The following is an 18,905-nucleotide window of genomic DNA, read 5'->3' as shown; positions in this document are numbered from 1 at the left end:
GCCTCTGTCACCTCCTGCCCTCCACTCCACTCTGGGCTCCATCTGGGGTTTTCATTCCAGGGTTCACATCCCTTTGAGCATCATGGGAAGAGAAGGGGATGGATAAGGTGTGAGGGTATTTATTCATTCCACAGACATTAACTGAGCGCCCTTTGGGTTCCATGAATTGAATTAAATAAGCACTGGGGGTCAAGCAGGATCTCTGCTTGAGGGGGAAGATGATAAGACAGATGAACAGTTCAAGCAGTGTTTGAAACATGCTACATATGTTGCAGCTGAACACAGGGTGCCCTGGGAGTACAGAGAAGGGGCATTTACAGTAGACCGGATCAGGAAAGGGAATGGGGATCAGGGAAGCCTTTCCTGAAGAAGCTAGTATAAACGGATTGAAGTTGTGGGAGTTCATCTCCAGAGGTGGAAATGTAGGATGAATGAGCCTGCTATGAGGCCCAGAGCCTCTAATGCAGAGTCTTCACTTTAAGATCCCTCATTCCCTTGTTGGATACAGTGAAGCCCGAGGCTTGGCTGTCCAGTGGCCCCAGTCCTGGGCCTGGCCGTCTGCTGCTGGTGTGCCATGTCTCAGGATTCTACCCGAAACCCGTGTGGGTGACGTGGATGAGGGGCGAGCGGGAGCAGTCTGGCACTCAGCAAGGAGATATTGTGCCCAACGCTGATGAGACTTGGTATCTCCGAGTAACCCTGGATGTGACGGCTGGGGAGGCGACTGGTCTGAGTTGCCGAGTGAAGCACAGCAGTTTAGGAGACCAGGACATCATCCTCTACTGGGGTGAGATAGAACCGGGGCCCAGCTGGGAATGGGAGGAGACGGTCCTCAAGCATAGAGGGAGGGACTGGGGAAGGGGAGGGAGTGGACACACCCAAGATGGAGGAAATGAAGCCCCATACCAGGAGGGATAGAAGGAGAGGATTCTGAAAGGAGAGGAATAAAAATCTGAACTCAAAAAGGACTGAGACAAGGTGTTCCATATACAAAAAAAAAAAAAAAAAAAAAAAACCAGACTGGGCTTCCCTGGTGGCGCAGTGGTTGAGAATCTGCCTGCCGATGCAGGGGACACGGGTTCGAGCCCTGGTCTGGGAAAATCCCACATGCCGCGGAGTAACTGGGCCCGTGAGCCACAACTACTGAGCCTGCGCGTCTGGAGCCTGTGCTCCGCAACAAGAGAGGTCACGATAGTGAGAGGCCCGCGCACCGCGATGAAGAGTGAATAGGCAGCAAGTACAGAATCCCAGGAGGATTTGTTCCCCAGAAGAGAGAACCGGGGACTTTGAAAGGCAGGGTAACAGAGATAGCTGTGGTTTATTGAGTGCTTCTTCTGTGTGAGCTGCAAACTCTGCATACAGCATTTCAACTAATCATCCCAACTGTCCTTTGAAGCAGGTACTATTATTTTCATTTTATAGATGAGATATTGAGGCTAAGCTAGGTCAGGTAAACTGCCCTGAGTCTCATCATTAGAAACTAGAAGAGCTGGATTTAGACTCAGGTCTGCCTAGCAACAAAACTGGTGCCTTCCCCTATATATTGCACTAGCATATGCTGAAGTGAACCGAATTATGGATGCCCAGACCCTGGGAAAAGACGGGGCACGTAAACTTCAGAGGAATACAAGTGGGCACATTAAGTGGGGGAGGAAATAAGAAACACCTGGCACCCTCACATGTGCTTATACCAGGGGACTTGAAATAGGGCGGGATTCTGGGATGAGACACATCCTGTGTTCCCTCAAACAGACCGGAGCCATGCCTCTGTGGGCTTGATTGCCATGGCAATACTGCTGTCCCTCCTTCTGATTGGTGGAGGCTTCGCATTCTGGTTTAAGAAGCACCGGTAAGTCTCTCCTTTCCATCTCCTCCTTCCCTCAACTTCTTCCCCATATCTTCTCCTCTACCCCTTTCCTTATGGTCTGTCTCTGTTTTCTCTCGCAGCCTCTATCAAGACATCCTGTGACTGTCCTCACCACACCTGTCTGTCTGGACCTCAGGATTTCAGGGCTTTAGTGCTCAGAATTTGAGGGTGAAAGACAGCTACCTTGAAGAAGCAGAGAACAATCATAAGGCAGCTTTTGTCACGTCCTTTGAACACTTTATCTAAGAGGATTTAAGTTCTTTTTCAGTATATTACAAGTGTATAAGCCCACGTGGTTCTGTAAAAACAGAAGTGCAAACTCAGATACCTCTCAGGGACAAGCAGATAAAGGCTGGGGTGTAAGTGTGTGTGTGTGTGTGTGTGTGTGTGGTCATTATTTGAATGATGGAATCTGCAGTGAACTGGAAAGCACTTTTCCTGTCCAAAGGAAACAGGTCCAGCTGTTTGCTATCAAGTATAAAGTAAGACCCTGGCTTGGCTGTAACCCACATTTTTTTCAAGAAAAGTGGAAGTCTAGGTTTATATGTGAACACGCCTGATATTAATGTGTCGACTCAAACTCTTACAATATTTGGGGTGTGGGATACCCCAAATACACCTCTGCTGGCTGATGACAACCCTGGGGCTCCCAGTTTGTGTCTCTAATGTAAAAAGTTTGTCCTGAATGACATATCGGCAGTTTCAGGACCTAGTTTCTATTGTGAATTTGGATTTATAAAGAGGGACATTTTCTCTTTAAAAGAAAATTAGGCTGTAAGAAACAGAGGTGTCTCAAGCTTTTTACTTGGCGTAACTTGATTAAAAGAGGAGAAATCATGGTGTATTTATATTATGTAGAAAAAGCTACTTTTGGTAGGGATATTTTTCTCAAGTGGTCCTACTTATAGCTATTGAATGAGACAATATGTGGGCTGGGCTGAACCCATTTGGGTAGACGTGAGCGCTAGTGATGATGGCCCCACTGTCTGCTCTATTCTTAGCTTAGAGAAAAGAAGCAGGAAACGTAGAGGAACAGCAGCCCTTCCTGATGCCAAAAAAATGAGAAGGCCAAGTTAAAAATCATCTGTTAGCTATCAGGGAAGTCGTCTCTTGGCACTCAAGGCCCTCGAACATCCAGAAAAATTGAGACTAAACTTTTGAAGTCTTTGCTTGAGAAAATTAAGACGGCATTTTCTATGTTGCACTTTCAGGTTGAACCTAGGACGTGGGTGGAAATCCAGCTAGTTTCTAAATCAATGGTTCCCAAACTGTGGTTTCCTGACCTGTAGCCTCATTATCAGCTGGAAACTTGCAAATTATTTTGGGCCACCCCCCCAAAAGACGAGACCTACTGAAATGAGAAATCTTGGGAGTGGGGACCAGTAACCTGTGTTTTAACAAGCCCTCGGATGATTCTGATGTTCAGTTAGAGAACTGCTGTTTGCAGGTATTGTACAGTGCTAAGCAATGGATTCCTCAGAATGCTAAGTGAAAATGTTGGCCTGAGATTAGTTAGGGAAGGCTTCCTAGAGGGAGGGGAAATTGAAGCAGGAAGTAGAGATACAGTGAGGTGAACAAGCAAGTGCACTGGATCAGGAGACCATAGTCTCCTCTGACTCACTTTATTCCTGTGCCAAATGGAGATAATAATGTCTGTCCTGATCATGCTACAGATTGAACGTCTATGTCCTGTGTCCCCCGCCCCCCAACCCCCGCTAATTCATATGTTGAAAACCAAATACCCGAGGTGATGGTATTAGAAGGTGAGGTCTTTGGGAGGAGATTAAATCATGAGGTCTGAGCTCTTGCGAATGGGATTAGTGCCCTTATAAAAATGGTCCTTATCTATAGCACAGGGAACTCTACTCAATATTCTGTTATAACCTATATGGGAAAGAATCTAAGAAAGAATAGATATATGTATAGGTATAACTAAATCACTTTGCTATACACCTGAAACTAACACAACATTGTAAATCAACTATACTCCAATGTATAATAATAAAAATGTAAAATAATAAAATGTAAAATAATAAAAAAAAGGTCCTTATCCCCTCCACCATGTGAAGACACAGCAAGAAGTTGCCGTCTATGAACCAGAAAGTGGACCCTCACTTAATCTGGGAGTTCCCAGCCTCCAGAACTATGAGAAATAAATTTCTATTGTTTTTAAGCCACCCAGTTTATGGTATTTTGTTATAGCAGCCCAAATGGACTGAGATAGTTTATCTCACAAATGCTGTGGGGAGCAAATGTTTACAAATGTTTGGCAATCTGCAATGCCTTTAAAAATGTAGGGCCTGTTAACAGTTTTGGGTACCACACTGCCCTTAGGTGATGCGCTTCAGCTTCGCTTCCTCAAGCAGTGTCAAGCTTCTGAACCAGTCCCATTGGCCTTCTGCAATCTTAGGGCATGTGTGTTAAAGTGCTTTCTGCAATCTTTTTGGGAATGCTTCAGCATGAATTTACCTTAGCTCTGGTTCGTTTTTAAGCAACTTTGGTTTATTTTGGAGGTAAATGTCTATTTCTCTAGGAAATTCTGTCTTCTTCCTTCAAATACTCAGTTCAAAATATCTCAGGAAGTCCTTAGAATTCATTTTAGAGTGTGCTAATATTCTCTTTATGGATATCAGCTTCCTTATTGAGTGCTGTGCTGAGTGTCAATTTATTGCCCTTGAACTCCAAATTCATCCTTCATTATATGCTCAGTGATAATGGATGAAATTCCTCTAATCATTTCTTCTTCAAAGCGAGCACAATGATAAGCTTTTCCAGTAGAGGGCCCTGGAGAGGTCCTGCAGGAGATAGGCACTCTCCTGTAGTTTCCAGCTACCGCAGGGCGGGTCAGCAGAGTGGGTGTGAAGGCATCCTATGGGGTGCTGCCTCAGCCATGTGCCCAGAGCTCATGGACACTCAGTAACCTTGTAGCTTCAGCCTGGCAATAACCTTCACATGGAAACCAGCCCTCTGAAGGCTTTCTGCCCCTCCCAGTGCCCCATCCTCTCTTCAGATGGTCATATGGCCTCTGCTAAGTCCACCTGCTGCCCAGAGGTTTCCGCTGAGTCTCACTCTCTTTGCAAGCCCCCATCTGAGGTCTGGAGGGTTGCTTCCAGCTTGTCCAGTGACTGAAGACCAGCTCTGCCCTGGACAAACCAGCAAACTTCTCTGCTTCCCAAAGGGCTAAATGACACCTTCTCCAAGGAAGTCTGTGCTCCAGGCTTGGGGAGGGGTTACCCTTCCAACTTTATTCTGCCTTAAATATTCTCCTTCGGCCCTAGAGTTCCATGGAGAGTTTTCTTATGTCTTATAGTTATTTTCCCATTATAGTTTAATAATTCTATTAAACTTCCTCGGTTTAGCTCACTGTGTGGTTTCTATTTCCTGATTGGACTCAGGTGGATACATGTGCCTACTCTTGACCATACATAGGAAATCTGAACTTTCCAAAGCTATTTCTTGAATTTGCTTTTGCTCATAAGTCTATGACATGGAATTGACCCACTTTGCTTTGTGGTTTAGCTCTTCCTCCAAGAACTTAGATTTCATGTTCTTCTTTGCCAAAACCATCCTCAGGAGTCATTACCTGCTCCACTTTTAGTGCATCTGCTCTTCTCATTCACAGGGGCCTTTGTCCAGGGTGTAGTTGAGAGGGGTATGGTTAACTGTTAGGCCAGGACAGGTGTAAACTGGGACTGGCTCAGACAAATTTTCTGTTGATTTATTGTTTTCTATTTGTGCTGCGCAGTGGCTCAACCCTGGCTCTTCTGATCTTCCTCCTGGGACAGGCCTCTATTCTCAGGTCACGTAAATCTTCCCACTCCTATGGCCCACTCCCCAGATTCTCTTGTCCCTCTGATCTTTCTTTGTCTTCTGTGTTCATTATCATCCCTTATTTTCAGCTGAGTTCCTGCTCTGAGCTATGGTGATGGGAAAGGCTTTATTCTCTTCAACTTCTTTTACTTACTCCGGCTGGGTCTTCGCAAGACTTGTATTCTTTTACTGATTTTATTGAACCATCTCTATGGGGGTGTTTCCACATGTTTGTCCCTGCTTTTCACCCTGCAGAACCATCTTTCCTGTTTTCTTGTGAAAATCAGGATTATCCAATAATGAGTTCCTCATCTTTCCTCCCTGGTTTATACATGAGTGTATACATTACCTTTTTTTTTTTTTAATTTTTATTTATTTGGCTGTGCCAGTTTTTTTTTTTTTTATAATATTTACTTTCTGTTCTGCAAATATAATCTCTCCAGTTATGTACTCTTTTTTCTTCTTAAACATGCCACATTTAAATTTATTTATTTTTGGCTGCATTGGGTCTTCATTGCTGTGCACGGGCTTTCTCTAGTTGTGGTGAGCAGGGGCTACTCTTCGTTGCTGTGTGTGGGCTTCTCATTGCAGTGACTTCTGTTGTGGAGCACGGGCTATAGGCACCCAGGCTTTGTGGCTCAAGGGCTTAGTTGCTCCGCTGTGTGTGGGATCTTCCCGGACCATGGATCGAACCCATGTCCCCGGCATTGGCAGGCGGATTCTTTTTTTTTTTTTTTTTTTTTTTTAATTTATTTATTTTTATTTATTTATGGCTGTGTTGGGTCTTCGTTTCTGTGCGAGGGCTTTCTCTAGTTGTGGCAAGCAGGGGCCACTTTTCATCGCGGTGCGCGGGCCTCTCACCATCGCGGCCTCTCTTGTTGCGGAGCACAGGCTCCAGACGCGCAGGCTCAGTAATCGTGGCTCACGGGCCCAGTTGCTCCGCGGCATGTGGGATCTTCCCAGACCAGGGCTCGAACCCGTGTCCCCTGCATTAGCAGGCAGATTCTCAACCACTGCGCCACCAGGGAAGCCCCGGCAGGCGGATTCTTAACCACTGCACCACCAGGGAAGTCCCTGCACCAGGTCTCTAGTTGTGGCATGTGGGATCTTCTTTGCCGCATGCGGGATCTTGATTGCGGCATGCAGGATCTTTTCTTTATTTATTTAGGGGCTTCCCTGGTGGTGCAGTGGTTGGGAATCTGCCTGCTAATGTAGGGGACACGGGTTCGAGCCCTGGTCTGGGAAAATCCCACATGCCGCGGAGCAACTAGGCCCGTGAGCCAAAACTGCTGAGCTTGCGCATCTGGAGCCTGTGCTCCGCAACAAGAGAGGCCGCGATAGTGAGAGGCCTGCGCACCGTGATGAAGAGTGGCCCCCGCTCACCGCAACTAGAGAAAGCCCTCGCACAGAAACGAAAACCCAACACAGCCCAAAAAAAAAAAGAAAAAAAAAAAGGTTCCCTTGTAATCTAGAGATTAAAATATATATATATATATATATATATATATATATATAATTTATTTATTTATTTAGGCTCACTGGGTCTTAGTTGCGGCATGCATGAGGGATCTTAGCTCCCTGACCAAGGAGGGAACCCACACCCCCTGCATTGGAAGGTGAAGTCTTTTTTTTTTTAAATTTATTTATTTTATTTATCTATTTTTGGCTGCGGTGGGTCTTTGTTGCTGCACGCGGGCTTTCTCTAGTTGAGGTGAGCAGGGGCTACTCTTCGTTGCGGTGCGTGGGCTTCTCATTGCGGTGGCTTCTCTTGTTGCCGAGCATGGGCTCTAGGCACGCCGACTTCTTGGCACGCAGGCTCTAGAGCGCAGGCTCTGTAGTTGTGGTGCACAGGCTTAGTTGCTCCGCAGCATGTGGGATCTTCCCGGACCAGGGCTTGAACCTGTGCCCCCTGCATTGGCCAGCAGATTCTTAACCACTGCACCACCAGGGAAGCCCAAAGGTGAAGTCTTAACCAGGGAAGTCCCCCCTCTTTTATTTCTGATATTCCTTATCCTGAATTCTACTTTGTCTGACATTAAAATAGCTACTCGTGCTTTCTTATTATTAAGGTTTACTTAGTGTATCTTCTTCCATCTTCTATTTTTAACCTATATGTGTCTTTATTGTTAAAGTGTGTTTTCTGTAGATAGAAAATAGTTGGGTTTTGCTTTTTTATCCATTATGACAATTTCTGCCTTTTAACTAGAGTGTTTTGACCACTTAAATGTAATGATTAAATTTAACTTTAATGCAATTTTTGACATGGGTTAAGTCTACTTTCTTGCCATTTGTTTTCTATTTGTCCCATCTGTACGTTTTCCTTTTTAGGATTCTATTTTTTCTCCACTAGTGGCTTACTGGTATGCCTCTTTTTAAACCTTTTTAAAGGCATTGCTCTAGGATTTACAATATATTTTTTTAAATATATCACTGGCTACCTTTAAATAATATTATATTACTTTACATATATTGTGAGAACCATGCACAATGTATTTCCATTTCCCCCCTCCTGTCCTTTGTGTATTGTTGTCAGGAAGTTTACTTTTATATATGAATTTTATATATGAATTTAACTCCACAATTCATTGTTTTTTCTTTAAAGTTATTGTTAAAATATTTCAAAAAAAGAAGAAATATTCTTGAATATTTACTGATGTATTTACCATTTCTAGTACTCTTCATTCTTTTCTACAGATCCAAGGTTTCATCTATTGTCTTTTTTCTTCAACCAGAAGAAATTCCTTTCATATTTCTTATAGTTCAGATCTATTGGCAACAAATTCACTCAGCTTTTATTTTCTGAAATAGGCTTTTTTTTTTTTCATTTTTGAAAGATATTTGCAGAATATAGAATTCTGATTTGAAGATTTTTCAAGCACCATAAAGGTGTTGTTCCACTGCCTCCTGCTTTGCATTGTTATTGACCCAAGTCTGTGTTTATTCTTATTTTCCCCCACATATGTAAAGTATGCTTTCCCCCAGTTGCTTTAAATTTTTTTTCTTTCTCTCTCTTGTTTAGAACATTTGATTTCAGTGTGCCCCAGCATGTGCGTGTATGTGTGTGTGTGTGTGTGTGTGTGTGTGTGTGTGTCACTGAGTTTCTTGAACTTGGGACTCCATCTCAGGTGTTATACTACTTGTCCTTTTTATTTCTTTTTTTTTGGCCACACCACGCAGCATGTAGGATCTTAGTTCTCAGGCCAGGGATCAAACCCTGTGTCACCTGAAATGGAAGCACAGAGCCTTAACCACTGGACTGCCAGGGAAGTCCCAAGACCACTTGACCTTTTTAAATGGGTCACAGAGACTGAACTTCCATCTCTGTCTCCTCAACTTACTGAGATTTCCATGCTCTTCTTGGGTTTTCCCTTGCTATGCTATGATTTGAAAATTGCCTCCAGGTGGAAAGACAGGGGACAATTGTAGATTTAATTGTAATAATATATTTCCTTTATCAAGCCAGATTTAGTGCTGTACCTTTTGTCTTTAAGTGGCTTGTTTTCAGAACTTAAGGGAAACATTTACAACTTCCTTGTTCCGCTTGGTAGAATGAAAATCAACTAGAGGCCTTGTTTGTGAAAAGCTATTTTAGGAGTTGGAGGGCTGAGGGCTGTGGCAGGAGTAGAACACAGAGATGAACAATTAAACAACTCGGTGTTGCTGATACATGTAGAGCAGTAGTAAAGGGCTATTAAAAAAGGGCAGTCAATCAAAACAGAAAAAGAACCAGGTAACATTACCAAAAATCTCTTCTGCAGAGGTGAAAACAATGCAAGTTGCAAATGAAAAGGATTGCTCAGAATTGTCTTGCATTCCATGTCTGCATCCTGCATAAATTATAACCCCTAGCACTGGAGCTAATGCACTTTGATACACTTGCTGTGACTATATTGGAAAATTAAAGTGTTGAGATGGACTTAGAATTTAATCCTGACCTCTGATATTACTGTGGACTATAATGAGTTCAGTTGGAGAGACAACTACAGAATGACTTATAGTCCATAAGTCAACATACAGTTGTTGGCAGATGGAAGAGACCCATTGTAAAAGCAGGGTAAAAAATTAATCTGAGATTAATTTCTGTTAGTTCTAAACAGAATAGCTAGAAATGGAAGAAAGTGGAAAGTTGCATATATGGCCTGTACTTCAGATTCTAAAATTCAACAATAGCAATTCCATCACAGCAATGCCAGCTTGACATCTTTTTGGTGAGAGAAGGATACTGACCTTGAGAAATTTCAACTCAAAAATGTGAATGTGACTTATGGTGAACAGTTTTTAGTAGGTGCAAAATTGTATCTTCTGTTATGTATTTTAGACTTTCAAAGTACTGACGATGGTAAAGGAGAGGCAGGAAGTAGAGTTAATTTCTCACCATCATGATCAAGGGGAACCTGACACAAATAACTTAATCAGTGGCACAAGACTAGACAGGGTGAGTTATATAGAGATGGAACAGTTGAGATAGCCTACTGACTTTGCAGCGTTTGAAAAGCTAAGCTAAAGCATCCTTCTGTTGGGTCTGAAAGCCAGCAGATAAGGCAAAGGGACCCTTATGCCCCCTACACATGTGAAAAGAAAAATAAACTCACGTCTTTTCACTGATGATAAGACATATACTGAGAAAACCCAAGGAGCCCTATTTAAAAAAATCAAATAAGTACTAGAATTTATAAGGGAATTTTGTTATGTAGAAAAGGTAAATATATGAAAATCAAAGGTGTTCTGTCTATTAGCAATACTTCTCTGTACTAGGAACTGGAAACAGAAATAAACAGTTCATTCAAAAAAGTGACAAAAATATAAAATACTTAGGAATAAATTTCACAAGAATGGTATAGACCCCCATATGAAGAAAACCCTATATGTAGAGTCCTCTGAATGACAAAAGACATGTTCTGAGTTAATGAAAAGATATACTCTATTCTTGTTTTAGAAGATTTAACTTAATTAAATATCAAATTCCCATGATGTATGAATTAAATGAGATTCTAAGTACTATTAAAATGGCTAAAAATATGAAAAAAATATGGTGGGGGTATGGGATTTGCCCTTCTGGATATTAAAACTCAGAGGCACCATCAGGAAAATACTATGGTGATAAAATCAACAAACAGTTGAATAGAGGAGTAGGATAGAGAGGTAAGAAATAGATCTCAGTATATATGGGAATATATGATATGTTATTTTATATCACTGCAAAAGAATAATAAATGAGGGGGTGGCTATCCATCTAGAAAAAAATAATATTGGAACTCTATCTCATAGCATAAATATAAATAAATTCCATATATATATTTTAATAAATTTTTTATTTTATTTATTTATTTTTGGCTGTGTTGGGTCTTCAGTGCTGTGTGTGGGCTTTCTCTAGTTGCGGCGAGCAGGGATCTCTCTTCGCTGCGGTGCATGGGCTTCTTGTGGTGGCTTCTTTTGTTGCGGAGCACGGGTTCTAGGTGCGTGGGCTTCAGTAGTTGTGGCATGTGGGCTTCGGTAGTTGTGGCTTGTGGGTTCTAGAGCACAGACTCAGTAGTTGTGGTGCACGGGCTTAGTTGCTCCGTGGCATGTGGGCTTTTCCCGGACCAGGGCTCGAACCTGTGTCCCCTGCACTGGCAGGTGGATTCTTAACCACTGTGCCACCAGGGAAGCCCCAGATGTATTAAAGAGTGAGGTTTTGAAGATTTTTTTTAACCAAAATAGGAATTCAGAAACTATAAAATATACACATATTAAAAAAATAAAAATTTTGTACGGCAATAGATGACATAAATCAATTGTGGATTGGGGGAAATATCTCTATTGCAAAGTACAGATAGTGTTAGCTAACATTAATAATGAGAAGAGTCTCATAAATTTATGAGAAAAAGTTCAACACTCAAACAATAAATTGGCAAAGACTGAACAGATCAATCATAAAACAAATCCAAAATGGCTAATAAACATAAGAAGAGATAATCATCCTCATTAGTAGTCATGGAAATGCAAATTAAAGTAAAAATGAAATATCCATTCTATCCTAACAAATTGACAACAATGAAGGAGAATAATACATATATGATTTTTAAAAACAGCCTTGTGGGAAGCTATTTGGCAAAAATCTCTTCACATGAAAAATTCACAGACTTCTCAGCTCAGAAATTCTACTCTTGGGACTGTATTTTATTACAATAAAAGCACCAGAATGTGAGGATGTATGTCCAAGAATGATTGTTGCAGCGTATGTATGTTTACGTATGTATGTAGGCGTATATGTATATATTTTGTAGCGGCAAAAAATAGAAGCAAGCATTAATTAGGATTAGATGTAGTTGCTTAAAGCATAAGCAGCTCAAATAACAGGGGCTGAAACAAAATAAAAGTTTATTTCTCTCTCACATAATAGAAGAAATCCAGAGATAGGCACTCAAAGGTAGCTCCATTAAGTTAACAGAGACTCAGGCTTCTTCCACCTCATTGCTTGGTTACTTACTGTCATGCTTCAACATGAAATGCTAATGTTTTATCATGATAGATTCTGGGTAGCAGGCTGGAGGAAGGGAAGGACATCTCCTTTCTTCCCCCTTTAAGGAGAATTCTCAGAAGTAAGACACACCAACAACCCTTCTGCTGCTTCTTGGTAAGTAGTCACAGAAGCACACCAACCAATGTGCAAGTGAAGCTGGGAGATGTAGTATTTAGTTTGGTGATAATGTGCCTAGCTAAATATTAGGTTTTGTTACTAATGAATTTGGGGAGGCAACTAGAAGTCTCTGTTATGGGCAAAACATAGAACAATGGGGAGTCATTGAATAAAATGAGTTAGGTCTATTAAAGTTGACTTGGAGGAACTACAACAACTTTATGAGGTTTTAAGAATCCTTAATTTATCTTAAATTTTTCTTTTGTTTATTCACAAGAATGAATAATATCTATGTGTAGAGAAGTTTAAAAGATATAAAAAATTAAAGTTAAAACGTGAAATGATAAAAAAAAATATTGTGTTCATTTGGCAGTGTTTTTCCTTTCCCAGTGCTACCTAAAATATTGGTGTACTTACAATCGATGACATCTTTTGTAACACAGTATGATGAACTATGATAACAATAATTTAAATTAATATGAATTAGTATAAAATAAGACAACAGATAGCATATAAATCTGATAATAACTCTACATACTTACCCAAAATTTTGCATAATTTTTACTCTTGGTCATTACCCCAAACAACTAAAATCTTAATACATGACCTTCCTTTGCCATCTTTCTCACTCCTGGTATCTAACTCTTTGGACTATTTGGGTAGCTCCATTCCTCAGCCTCCTGGAACCCATTGATCCATTGCCTGCTTCCCTGATGTGCGTGTGTGTTGGCTCCCTTGCTCCAAAATCTAATGATCAATTGCAATTCACTCAAGAGTTTTTCAGAGTGGAGGAGAATATATATATATTTGGTGGGGGCGGTACATATACTATTTTCTCTTTGCTTTTCCAAATTACTGGAATCTAGGAAAAAACCACTTTATCCAAAATGCAGAATGGTGGATACTACCGATTGGCTTGCTAAATCCTCCTTTGGTACCTTCTTTTATGGCAGAGTCTGGAAAGGTAAAAACCACATTTTTCCAACTTCTTTGCAGCTGGAGTTTGTAAATTAGATTTCACCAGTTAGATGCACTCATGTGACATTTGTGGAAAGGTTTTTAACTACAAATTCAATTTCTTTGATAGAAGTAAACTTATTCAGGTGATCTCTTTCATTTTAAGTGAACTTTGGTAGTCCATGTTTTTCAAGGAGTTTATTCTTTTCTTCAAAGTTGTTAAATTTATGGCATAAAGTCACTTATAATATTCCCTTATTAATCTTTTAACATATGTGGGATCTGTGTTTATTTTACCTCTTTCCTTTCTGTTATTGTTAATTTGTGTCTTCCCTCTTTTTTTTACTGACTAGTCAGGCTAGAGTTTTACCAATTTTATTGATCTGTTCATTGATATACTTTTTCTGTTTACTTCGTTTGAACTTTGTTTTGGGTTAAAATTAAGTTACTTGGAAAACTTTCTGATCCTTTAGAGCCTTGATTTTAAGTGTTGTTAGGTAGGATCAGAGCAGACTTTAGGGTTAATTCTGACCCACTACTTTAAGTAATACCCTCTTCAGTACTTCACTGAAGTACTAGAGGGGTGCCAACTGCAGATCTGTGGACTTCTCTGTGCAGCTTTTTCCTCTCTGCAACTCTGCCCTGTGAAATATAACCACCTTTGTCTTTCTGAACTTCTAACTCTGTATCCTCAACTCAGAGAGACTGCTAGGCTCTACATATATCCCTTTCCCTGGGCTGCATCTTAGAATCTCTCTTTAAGCAGTGAATTGACTCACCTTGTTTATTTACCCTCTCTCAGACATCACTGTCCTGTACTGCCTGATGGTCAATGTCCGAACATTGTTGTTTCATATAGATCGTCCACTTTTTTTAGTTGTGTCAGGCCAGAAGGTAAATGTGGTTTTTGCTTTTCTATCTTATCTGGAAGAGGATTCCACATATGTGACCTTTGGAAGTCAGGAATAAATGAAGAACTTTTCCTACTCTATTTTTCTTCACTGGAAAATAGAGTTGTGGTTGTATTCCAGTTTCCATTCTCCAGATCTCTGTGTTCATAGACGGTAGTCGTGGTTAGCAGTGGTAGAAGAATCTCTCCAACTCCAGCTTCCCTGGATTACAGCCACTGTATTGAATTTGGCTTTGAGTTTAATAGATTAAGGACTCACCCTCCCCTAAGCACCACTGTGACTCCGTTGTAAAGTGTCCTGTGTGTTAATCATGTTTTTTTATTTTCTATATTTTATGATGCTCTGACATCTTGAGGACCTTACCTGCCAGGGAGGGACTGCTCCTCCCAGGGATAGCTAATTCCTTGAGATAGCAAACAACTCTCCTGTGAACAAGTCTTTCACATGCAAACCAACCAATCCGAATCCCATATTCCCCAACCGCCTCCATTATTAATTCTCACATACCAAGCCAATATTTTCCCTACCCTTAATCACGCCAGGACCAGGTACCAAACAACTGGAGACCACCCTTATAACTCATAGCCCACTGAAATTATTCAAATTACCCAATCTTAAACTGTTTACTTTGCCCTGCCTTGCCTTCCCTGTGGAAATCACGATAGAGGCTTATGCCCATGCTTTCCCCTTATTCCTTCTCTCTCCTGACTGCTCTTGGTACTATCCCATGTGGCCCTGCATGGCATGGTGTGCCCCTTTCTCTTGGGAATTGTAAGTAATAAGCTCTTCTAGCAAAGGCAGTTGTCTCTGTGTCTGTCACATTACCATACCTGATTAAATGCAATCCTGGTCCAAGTTAAAACATCCTGGGAGTCATTTCTGCAATTCTCAGCCTAGACTGTTCTCTTTACCTTTCAACAATTTTGTAACACCCCATTGTTTGTATTAAATCTATTATTGCATAAAATACTTATGTTTTCTCATTCATCACTGACTTAATCATGCAGCTACACAAAGGAGACTCTATAAGAAAAATGTTCATGTTGTTCAAAGCTATAACCCACAGTAATATATTTTTAAAATTGTCATTTATTTATTTATTTAAATTAATTAATTTATTTATTTTTGGTTGCTCTGGGTCTTTGTTGTTGCACGCGGGCTTTCTCTAGTTGTGGCGAATGGGGGCTACTCTTTGTTGCAGTGCACAGGCTTCTCATTGCGGTGGCTTCTCTTTGTTGCGGAGCACAGGCTCTAGGCACACGGGCTTCAGTAGCTGTGGCACACGGGCTCAGTAGTTGTGGCTTGTGGGCTTAGTTGCTCTGCGGCATGTGGGATCTTCCAGGACCAGGGATTGAACCCATGTCCCCTGCATTGGCAGGCGGATTCTTAACCACTGCACCACCAGGGAAGTCCTTTACTGTTCTTTTATTGTGGGTTTATTTATTTATCTGTTGGACCTCAGTTATAGAGTGATGAATTAGTTATACTCCTCAGCTCATGGCATATTAGCATCTTTGGTCTGGGCAAGGACATTTTTTTTGTTTAACTTATTTATTTATTTCCTTTATTCTCATTATCCAATTCCATTCCCACTTTCATACATAGGCAACTATTTTAAAGTGTTTCATGGGTAACTTTTTGTTTATATATGTCCTTAAAAATTGTTTTGTGTGCATGCATTTTGTTTTCACAAATGGTGTTTGATATATCTATCATCTCTATCTATCTACTACCTATCTTTCTATCTCTTACTCTTTCTTACCTTTCCTCCCCTAAACACTGTTTTAAGATTCCTCTCTATTGCTATATGTACATCTAATTTGTTGTTTCTAATTGCTGCATAATAAGGTGTGTGTCTACAACATAGTATCAGTTTTCCTATTGAGGGACCCAAGTTACCTCTGATACTCCACAATGAAGATCCTCATACTTGTTCTTTTATGGACATAAACATATAAGAGCACTTTAAAAAGGTAATAATCTTTAAGACAAAGAAACATTTTCTCAGCAAAGGTACTGAGCATGTTTATTAAAAATTAAATGAGATTAAAGACAAGGGACATAGCCAAGCATCCCCCAATTCAACAGTGATTAGTAACTGAGATCTGTGTCAGTGAAGCCGTGGCACCAGGAGTGTGAAGGAGCTTCCATCACCAATAGATCTGGAATAAAGAGCCTCAAGGTGGACTAAATTTCTCACATTTCACTTACTAGATAGGAATTAATTTACTCTTCTCTTGTAGAGCAGACTTGGAAATGAGCTGTGTTGTCACATGGAAGATCAGCGACATGTTTCCACGTGGGGGAAGAAGTGGGCATGCCCCATCCTTCCCACTTATACAACCTCAGCTGCCACCACAGCAGAACGTTGTCTTGGGGACAACAAGGTTAGACAGGCTGTCTCCCCCAGGAATAACTCCTTATTCAGATTAACTCACTGTAAGTGCTCCATGTGACCAGCAACCAGAAATTGGAAGCCTCCAAAAGGGACAGCATGCCACTATTTTGTGTGTAGCAGGATAACAGGAGCAGAGGAAGTATCCCTGGCTCAGCTATGATCATCATCTATCAGGACAGATGTGCCATTTTATCTAGGTTTTTGGGTCGGTGGGTGTGTTTCCCTAAACCCTCTAAAGCAAATACTTCAGTGCTACTGTCATTTGGGCCCTATTTTTTTTCCCCAAGGACACTTCGTGTTATGCTTCATTTGGGCCAGATGTTCAAATCAGTGTATCTGTTCGTCTTCGCTAAGAACACAACAATTATTTATTTGTCCTTCCAGCACACGTAGCAGAGAAGAGCAGCTGCTGACATGCAGCGAATGACAGATAGCTGATGCCCTTCTGCAAAACCACCAGCATCCCAGCAAACCAGGATACAAAAGGGGGTGGTACCCTCATTCAATCCCTATGTGACAGACCGTCTACAGGCTCCTTAATTTTAAACCCTAAATGAATAGCTTAAACAGATGTAGATTTCATGTGACAGGAGAGACAGGAAGATATGAGGCTTTATATTCTTCAGATGTCTACTTTTGCTGTACTGACTGTTAAAAAGTTATGTGTAACTTCAAGAAGAAAGGCACTAGAAGCTTCTTAGCAGAGGGTAATCCCAATCTTCTGGAGATTTAACGAGATGTAGCTCACAGAATCTTCTGGCTCCGTCTGCTGTTAATTGAATCAAAGTCAGTAAAAGTCTTCCTGTACTTTGGTGTGAATTTTCTGGATGTGAACCCAGCCATATTAAATATGAGCCTCACAGATGTTGTCTCATCACTATCATGGTATTTATCAGACATGGGAATAACTTCTTTTATACTGGCCTGGATGACAAGCTTAGCACATTTACATGGGAACAAGGCAACACATACTATAGACTTTCACACCAGCCAAATTTTTGTTTGTGACGGCATTCAGCTCGTTATGGCACACGTAAAGGTATTTGGTACCCAGCTTACTCTCCAAGGTAGCAGGTCATTGCTATTGTACCCAATCCCTACGATCTTTTTTCTGCCTTTAGGATTCAGGCTCTGACTTGGGAATTCGGATCTTTGCTTCTCTGTGCTGATGATAAGAAGGCCACTGCCATGAAATACTCAGGCCATTCCAAATAGTCACCCCCTTTTTGCAGGAAACTTCACTGAAGCTGGGTTCTCATGGCTGGTACCTGCCCATCCTCCTGTCCGGGATTTGCAAACCTGCAAGTTCCTTTTGCCACAGCCAAAGCATGCCCAGGCCATTGGCAGTATCTTAAATAAGCCAGTTAGCTCACTGATTTTCACTGTTTCTTTGTTCCAATGTAAGCATTTTAACGTCCACAAATTTCTCTTGAAATTCCACTTTGCTCAAAAATTGATGGACCTTCAAGGGAGATTTCAATACAATTCTCACAATTATTAGTAAGTACGGTAGCCAGAAAAATCAGCATAGATGTAAAAGATTTGAGGAGCAAAATAAAAATATTCATCTAGTTGACCTATATAGAATCTGCATTCAAAAACTGGACAGTAAAACTGTACATCTCACAGATTTTGATGAGTAATGTTTTTATTGTTATTCAGTCTTAAGTTTTTTAAAATTTTCAGCATAATTTCTCTTTTGATTAATGAATTCCCTAGAAGTATGTTTTCAAACCAATTATATGGAAATTTAAACATTTACCGTTTTGTTATTAATTTTTAGATTAGTGATATTATGGTCAGAGAATGTGAATGGGATCCATAGCTACCTGTTTTTTGAAATGTGTTGAGACTTTCTTTATGGCTTAGAATATAGCCATTTATATATTTGACTCATATATGCTTGAGAAGCCCACGTACACCCCAATTTTTAGATGTAGAATTTTATACAGGCCAGAATAATTTTTTCAGCTTCATTGAGCTTTACTTGACAAATAAAAGTATATTTAAGTGTAAAATGTGATGATTTGACGTACATACACATTGTGAAAGGATTCCTACAACTGAGTTAATTAACACATCCATTACCTCACATATTTATTTACCTTTTTTTGTGTGAGAACTCAAGTTCTACTCTCAGCAAATTTCAATTATACAGTACAATCTTATCAACTATATTCTGCCTTAGATCCTCAGAACTTATTTATCTTATAACTCAAAGTTTGTACCCTTTTACCAACTTCTCATTTCCCCCATCCCATAGCTACTGGCAATCATCATTTTATGCTCTGTTTCCATGAACTTGACTTTTTTTTTTTTTAACATCCCACATATAAGCGATAC

General features: G+C 40.6%; 1 protein-coding gene and 1 pseudogene across 4 annotated transcripts in view; one reads left to right on the top strand and one right to left on the bottom strand.

Moving 5' to 3' along the window:
- CD1D (CD1d molecule) overlaps nucleotides 1-6,928 on the top strand; it is a 47,054-nt gene extending 40,126 nt beyond the window's left edge. For 2 of the 3 annotated variants that reach the window (XM_082423908.1, XM_082423906.1), the window contains 3 exons: nucleotides 509-787; nucleotides 1,753-1,849; nucleotides 1,948-6,928. In XM_082423908.1, the coding sequence (XP_082280034.1) occupies nucleotides 509-787; nucleotides 1,753-1,849; nucleotides 1,948-1,969 (398 nt within the window). In that variant the 3' untranslated portion in view covers nucleotides 1,970-6,928. The remainder of the gene's footprint in view (nucleotides 1-508; nucleotides 788-1,752; nucleotides 1,850-1,947) is intronic. The other variant, XM_082423907.1, reaches the window with a different exon arrangement.
- Nucleotides 6,929-7,195: 267 nt separating this feature from the next.
- Nucleotides 7,196-17,970, bottom strand: LOC309654954 (deoxycytidylate deaminase pseudogene; annotated as a pseudogene). Its single transcript has 2 exons — nucleotides 17,936-17,970; nucleotides 7,196-17,809 (listed from the first exon to the last, which is right to left on the bottom strand). The product of its transcript is annotated as a deoxycytidylate deaminase pseudogene (transcript).
- Nucleotides 17,971-18,905: the final 935 nt, after the last annotated feature.

The sequence above is a fragment of the Balaenoptera physalus genome (assembly GCF_965194825.1).
Source record: "Balaenoptera physalus genome assembly, chromosome: 1".
NCBI classification, from domain to species: Eukaryota; Metazoa; Chordata; class Mammalia; order Artiodactyla; family Balaenopteridae; genus Balaenoptera; species Balaenoptera physalus.
This window is presented reverse-complemented; position numbering and strand designations above follow the sequence as displayed.